Source organism: Scomber japonicus, chromosome 5, assembly GCF_027409825.1.
Source record: "Scomber japonicus isolate fScoJap1 chromosome 5, fScoJap1.pri, whole genome shotgun sequence".
Classification (NCBI taxonomy): Eukaryota; Metazoa; Chordata; class Actinopteri; order Scombriformes; family Scombridae; genus Scomber; species Scomber japonicus.
In genome coordinates, this window is record NC_070582.1 from 2,897,839 (window position 1) to 2,904,981 (window position 7,143).

General features: G+C 48.2%; 1 protein-coding gene across 1 annotated transcript in view; it reads left to right on the forward strand.

Moving 5' to 3' along the window:
- The window catches only part of LOC128358992 (voltage-dependent calcium channel subunit alpha-2/delta-4-like), a 99,716-nt gene that overhangs the window by 87,669 nt on the left and 4,904 nt on the right, over positions 1 to 7,143 (forward strand). The window contains exon 32 of the mRNA XM_053319397.1: positions 4,616 to 4,686. Coding sequence (XP_053175372.1) covers positions 4,616 to 4,686 — 71 coding nt within the window. The remainder of the gene's footprint in view (positions 1 to 4,615; positions 4,687 to 7,143) is intronic.

Below are 7,143 nucleotides of genomic sequence, written 5' to 3' on the forward strand. Positions count from 1 at the left end.
TTAATCTATTTTGGACATAAAAGGAGATCTACAGCACAGAGGACTATCAGGCTCTGGATACACACATAATACCTGTCAGCTGATCGGCTCATTGTTGGTGGGGTAGTGTGTTTGCTGACCTCTAGTGGTTAAACAGTGATGCACGGTGTAGTCGTCTTCTTCTACTTCTCCTTCTTCTTCTTCTTCTTCTTTTTTTCTTCTTCTTCTTCTTCGTTTCCGGCAGGCTAGATGCCTTGCGCCATGTTGCTGCCTCTCACTGGTGAATCATGGAAGGCTTCATTTAGAGTAAAATAGACAATAAAGCAACTTATGATTAAGGATGTTTCTCCCTGTAATTGTGATTGACAAGCCACTTTAAGTGCTGTACTTGAATGCTCATGCTTAACCCTTAAACAGGCCTTACTAGTTATGTCATTTGCACCTAAAGGAAGGAAGGAAGGAAGGAAGGAAGGAAGGAAGGAGGAAGGAAAGGAGGGAAGAGGGAAGGAAAGGAAGCAAGGGAGGAAGAAGGAAGGAAAGGAGGGAAGAAGGAAGGAAAGGAGGAAGGAAAGGAAGCAAGGGAGGAAGAAGGAAGGAAAGGAAGGAAGGAGGGAGGAAGGAAGGAAGGAAGGTAGGAAGGAAGGAAGGTATGAAGGAAAGGAGGGAAGATGGAAGGAAAGGAGGGAGGAAGGGAGGCAAGGGAGGAAGAAGGAAGGAAAGGAGGGAAGATGGAAGGAAGGAAAGGAGGGAAGATGGAAGGGAGGAAGGAAGGAAGGAAGGAAGGAAGAAAGAAAGGAAGGACAGATGAAGGAAGGAAGAAAGGAAGGACAGATGAAGGGAGGAAGAAAGGACAGAAGGAGAAAACATTTACCCTAACAGCTGAACTTAGATCTGAAGAAGGAAGGACAGAGGAAGGAAGGAAGGAAGGAAGGAAGGAAGGACAGAGGAAGGAAGGAAGGACATACGAAGGACCCGGGAGGACAACAGGAAGGTTAAAGAGTCTGTATCTCCTGGTGAACGTTGTCTGTTTAAGGGTTAAAGCTGCATTCTCTTTAATGGCCAGCAGGGGGCGACTCTACTGGCTCCAAAATCTGATTATACAGGAAGTCTATGAGAAAATGAGTTGACTTCTCACTTCATTTATGTGCTGGATGTGGAAATAAGTAACTGATTGATAACAAGTTCAACATATCATGACATGCAATCAAGCAGAATTAGATCTTAATAACACGAAATTAAGACTACTATCGAAACTAGGGGAGAGGGGGGGGAGGGGGAGGGTGGATTGGAGGAGGGGGGATAACAGGAAGTAGAGACGCTAGCAGCCCTATGACTGTTCCTTCTTTCAATCCTTCCTTCCTCCTTCTCTCTTTCCTTCCTTCCTTCTTTCCTTCCTCCATCCCCCTTTCTTCCTTCCTTCCTTCCTTCCTTCCTTCCTTTTTTCCTCCTCCTTTCCTTCCTTCCTTCCGTCTTCTATTCCTTCCTTCTTCCTCCCTTCCTTCCTTCTTCCTCCCTTCCTTCCTTCCTTTCTCCCTCCTTCCTACCTTCCTCCTTTCCTTCCTTCTTTCCTCCCCTCCTTCCTACCTTCCTTCCTTCCTTCCTTCCCTTCCTTCCTTCCTTCCTTCTTTCCTCCCTCCCTTCCTTCTTTCCTTCCTTCCTCCCTTCCTCTGTTCCTTTTTCCCTCCCTCCCTCCTTCCTTCTTTCACCCCTCCTGTCCTTCCTTCCTCCTTCCTTGACTCAAGGGCAACAGGGGAGGGAGGGGGAGAGAGGGGGGCGGGGGTGTGACCAAGCAAAACTTCAGGCTGGTTATTGGTTGACTACTATCGAAACATTTTTTACAATCTAACTCAACATTTCATTTTTATTATAGATGTGCTGCAGATGAAATAGCTTTCTACGTGTGTGGAGACGAGCAGACTGTGAGCCTGCTGTCCATCTGACAGCTGCTCGTTAGCTCTGGATTAACTCGGCCTGTTAAGAGCCATATTACTGAGGATTAATCCTGAGCTCACCGCAGTACCATGAACACACACATATACACACACACACACACACACACACACACACATATACACACACACACACACACACACACACACGGTCAGCTGAGCAGATACACTCATTTCATACACAACGTTGTCTCTTGCAAGGGAAGGAAGCAAGGAAGGAAGGTAGGGAAGACGGAAGGAAGGAAGGAAAGATGGAAGGACCGAAGGGAGGAAGAAAGAAGGAAAGGAGAGAGTAAGGGAAGGAAGGATGGAATGAAGGGAGGAATGATGGAAGGGAGGAAGAAAGAAGGAAATGAGGGATGAAGGTAGGTAGGAAGATAGGAGGGAGGGAGGAAAGAAGGAAGAGAGAAGGAGAAAGGGACGAAAGAAGACGGAAGGAAGGAAGGAAGGAGGAAGGAAGGAAGGAATGAAGGAAGGATGGAAGGAAAACAGAAAGAAGTAAAGGAGGGAAGGATGGAAGGAAGGGAGGAAGGAAGGATGGAAAGGAGGGAAGGATGGAAGGAAGGGAGGAAGGAAGGATGGAAGGGAGAAGAAAGAAGGAAAGGAGGGAAAGAAGGTAGGAGGAAGGGAGGAAAGAAGAACAGAGGAAAGAAGAAAGGGAGGAAAGAAGGACGGGAGGAAGCAAGGATGGAGCAAAGAGGGAAGGAAGGAAAGTAGGAGGGAGGGAGGAAGAGAGAAGGAGGGAGGGAGGAAGGAAAGGAAGGAAGGAAAGGAGGGAGAAGAAGGAAGGAAAAGAGGGAGGAAGAAGGAAGTAGGAAGGGAGGAATAAGGAAGGGAGGGAGGGAGGGAAGAAGGAAGGAAAGGAGGGAGGAAGAAGGAAGGAAAAGAGGGAGGATGAAGAAGGAATTAGGAAGGGAGGAATAAGGAAGGAAGGGAGGGAGGAAGAAGGAAGGAAGGAGGGAGGGAGGGAAAGAAGGAGGAAGGAAGGAAGATTGTAAAACTTGTGAAACTCAGAAATCTTTGCTGCACAAAGTGGAAAAATCCATTGAACCCCCCCCGCCCCCCCTGCCCCCCTGCTGCCGCCCCCCCCCCCCCCCCCAGCAGCAGCTCTCTCCTGAGTAGAGTAACCCTAAACCAGGAATCACTTACTGTAGAAGCTCATTTTTCATTATTTGCATGTCTGCTGCTGTTCCCAGCGGCCTTACTAAGCAGATATGATGAAGTGCTCGCTCAGCGTTTTTTCCGCTGAGCTCTGGAGTTTATATATAAACAGGAAGTTAGCGGAAAACACCCAGAATCCTCAGCGGTGTCGAGGCGCCGCTGTGGTGTGAAGGTGCAGCTCGTCAAGCGATGCGAGGAACGGTAAATATTTAATCAGCACAGAAATCAAGTCAGTGCTGACTAAAAGAAATGGGTCAGAGAGAAGGGGGGGGGGGGCGGCTAGGGAGAGGGGGGAGGGGGGAGTGGATTGGGGGAGGGGGGGTAACAGGAAGTAGAGACGCTAGCAGCCCTATGACTGTTCCTTCTTTCAATCCTTCCTTCCTCCTTCTCTCTTTCCTTCCTTCCTTCTTTCCTTCCTCCATCTTCCTTCCTTCCTTCCTTCCTTCCTTCCTTCCTTTTTTCCTCCTCCTTTCCTTCCTTCCTTCCGTCTTCTATTCCTTCCTTCTTCCTCCCTTCATCCCTTCCATCCTTCCTTCCTTCTTTCCTCCCCTCCCTCCTACCTTCCTCCCTTCCCTCCCTTCCTTCTTTCCTTCCTTCCTCCCTTCCTCTGTTCCTTTTTCCTCCCTCCCTCCTTCCTTCCTCTTTCACCCCTCCTTTCCTTCCTTCCTCCCTTCCTTGACTCAAGGGGCAACAGGGGAGGGAGGGGGAGAGGGGGGGGGGGGTGTGACCAAGCAAAACTCCAGGCTGGTTATTGGTTGTGTGCAGAGAGGAAGTGTTTGATTAGTGATGCTGCTGCAGGAATCCACTGAGTGATAAACATGATGATGAAGTCCTGAAAGTGATTCAACTAACAGGAAGTAGTTTAACAGGAACTACTAAGGTAGGAGGGAGGGAGGAAAGAAGGAAAGGAGGGAGGAAGGAAGGACAGGAGGGAGGAAGGAAAGGAGAAAAGGAAAGAAGGATGGAGGAAAGAATGACGGAAGGAAGGAAGGAAAGGAAGGAATGAAGAAGGGTGGATGGAGGAAAGAGAAAAGGACGGAGGGAGTAAGGAAAGAAGGAAGGAAGGAAACCAAACAGATTGGGTCAATTTTACCCAGGAGGACGACACAAAGGTTGAGAAAGGGACGGAGGGAGTAAGGAAAGAAGGAAGGAAGGAAGGAAGAAGGAAGGAAACCAAACAGACTGGGTCAATTTTACCCAGGAGGACGACACAAAGGTTGAGAAAAGGACGGAGGGAGTAAGGAAAGAAGGAAGGAAGGAAGGAAGGAAGAAGGAAGGAAACAAAACAGACTGGGTCAATTTTACCCTGAAAACTGGTGCATGATGGGTAATCTGCGCCCAGGTGAAGAGCATGATGGGTAAACTGTAACTGCTGATGCAACTTTTTACACTCTTCTCTTTACATCAATATGTGTGTGTTTTCTAATCTTACATCTTCTTCTTCTTCTTCTTCTGCTTCTGCTTCTGCTTCTTCTTCTTCTTCTTCTTCTTCTTCTTCTTCTTCTTCTTCTTCTTGTGTTTTCCAGATCGGACGTTTCTTCGGAGCGGTGGACGGCTCTGTGATGGCGTCGCTGATAAAGATGGGAATGTATAAAAAGTAAGACTGCTGCTTTAAAGTGCCTTCCTCCCTCCCTTCTTTCCTTCCTTCCTTCCTTCTTTCCTTCTTCCATCCCTCCTTCTCTTTCTCTTTCCTCCCTCCCTCCTTTCCTTCCTCCCTTCCTCTTTTCCCTCCCTCCCTCCCTCGTTCCCTCCTACCTACCTTCCTTCTTTCTTTCCTTCCTCCATCCCTCCTTCCCCCTCTCTTTCCTCCCACCCTCCTTTCCTTCCTCCCTTCCTCTTTTCCTTTCTCCCTCACTCCCTTCCTCCCTTCCTTCCTTCTTCCTCCCTTCCTTCCTTGACTCGAGGACAACAGGAGTGTTAAACGTTGATCTGAAGCTAATATGAAGCTTCACCAGTCTGAGAGAGAGAGAGAGAGACAGAGACAGAGAGGGGGAGAGAGAGAGAGAGGGGGAGAGAGAGAGAGAGAGAGAGAGCGACATCCCTCTTTTGTTTCTTTAATGAGCTGCAGTGGAATGATTAAAAACACAGAAGGGAATTTAAAAGTACTAAAAAAGACTCTTTTTAACTGGACTGCTGGAGGCTCAGACTATCTTCAGATAAAGAGGAAGAGCTGTGGATTATATTCTCCTTTAACCCTTAAACTACTTACTAGTTAAGTCATTTGCACCTAAAGTAAGGAAGGAAGGAAGGAAGGAAGGAAGGAAGGAAGGAAAGGAGGGAGGAAGGGAAGGAAGGGAGGAAGAAGGAAGGAAAGGAGGGAGGAAGAAGGAAGGAAAGTAGGAAGGAAGGGAAGAAGGAAGGAAAGGAGGGAGGAAGAAGGAAGGTAGGAAGGAAAGGAGGGAAGAAGGAAGGAAAGGAGGGAGGAAGGGAAGGAAGGGAGGAAGAAGGAAGGAAAGGAAGGAGGGAAGAAAGGAAGGACAGATGAAGGAAGGAAGAAAGGACAGAAGGAGGGAACATTTACCCTAACAGCTGAACTTAGATCTGAGGAAGGAAGGAAGGAAGGAAGGAAGGAAGGAAGGAAGGAAGGTAGGACAGATGAAGGAAGGAAGGAAGGAAGGAAGGACCCGGGAGGACAACAGGAAGGTTAAAGAGTCCGTATCTCCTGGTGCACGTTGTCTGTTTAATGTTTAAGGGTTAATTAAACTGAAGCTGCATCAAAAAGAGAAGTTTATGAATGATTTCTCCTGGTTGTTGTTTTAACCCTTTATTGGGCAAATATCCCAAAATATCCTTCCTTCCTTCCTTCCTTCCTTCCTTCCTTCCTTCCTTCCTGCCTTCTTTCTTCCCTTCCTCTTTTCCTTTCTCCCTCCCTCGTTCCTTATTTCCTCCGTCCTTCCTTCCTTTCCTTCCTTCCATCTGTTCTTCCTCCGTCCCTCCTTCTCTCCTCCCTTCCTTCTTTCCTTCCTCCGTCCGTCCTTCCTTCCTTCCTTCCTTCCCTTACTTCCATCTGTTCTTCCTCCCTCCCTCCTTCTCTCCTCCCTTCCTTCTTTCCTTCCTCCATCCCCCTTTCTTCTCCCTTCCTTGCTTCTTTCTTCCCTTCCTCCCTCCCTCCTTTTCTCTTTCTTTCCTCCCTTCTACCTTCCTCCCTCCTTCCTTCCCTTCCTTTCCTTCCTTCCTTCCTTCCTTCCTCCCTTCCTTTCAATGAGTGTCCTATAAAGGGTTAAGACAGAGTTGATAAATAGTGAACTTGCCCTTTAAACCCACTGTGTGATTAAACGTTAGTGATCCTTTGCTGCCATCTGGTGGCCGTGTGAGGTATGACAGCTGGAGTCTGTTCTGTAATCCTGATTAATGATGCATGCACTCTGTTCATGCTTTTATTGTTGTAATAGTATTTGATTTTACACTTCCTGTCGTCCTCCCGGGTCAAATTCACCCCGTCTGTTCCTCCTTTCCTCCCTTCCTCCCTTCCTTCCTTCCTTCCTTCCCACTGTCCATCCTCCCTCCCTCCTTCTCTCTTTCTTTCCTTCCTCTCTCTTTCCTCCCTTCCTTCTTCCCTACCTCCATCCCCCTTTCTTCCTTCCTTCTGTCCTTCCTCTCTCCCTCCCTCCTTATCTCTTTCTTTCCTCCGCCCTACCTTCCCCCTTTTCCTTCTTTCCTCTGTCCTTCTTTCCTTCCTGCCTCTTTTCCTTTCTCCCTCCGTCCCTCCTACCTTCCTTCCTTCTTTCCTCCGTCCTACCCTCCTTCCTTCATTTCCTTCCTCCCTTCCTCTCTCCCTCCCTCCTTATCTCTTTCTTTCCTCCGCCCTACCTTCCCCCTTTTCCTTCTTTCCTCTGTCCTTCTTTACTTCCTTCCTCTTTTCCTCTCCCCCTCTGTCCCTCCTACCTTCCTTCCTTCTTTCCTCCGTCCTTCCCTCCTTCCTCCCTTCTTTCCTTCCTTCTTCCTCCCTTCCTTCCTTCCTTCCTTCATTCTTCCTTCCTTCCTTCTTTCTCCCTTCCCTCCTTCCTCCCTCCTTTCCTTCCTTTCTCCTTCCCTCCTTCCTTCCTCTTTTCCT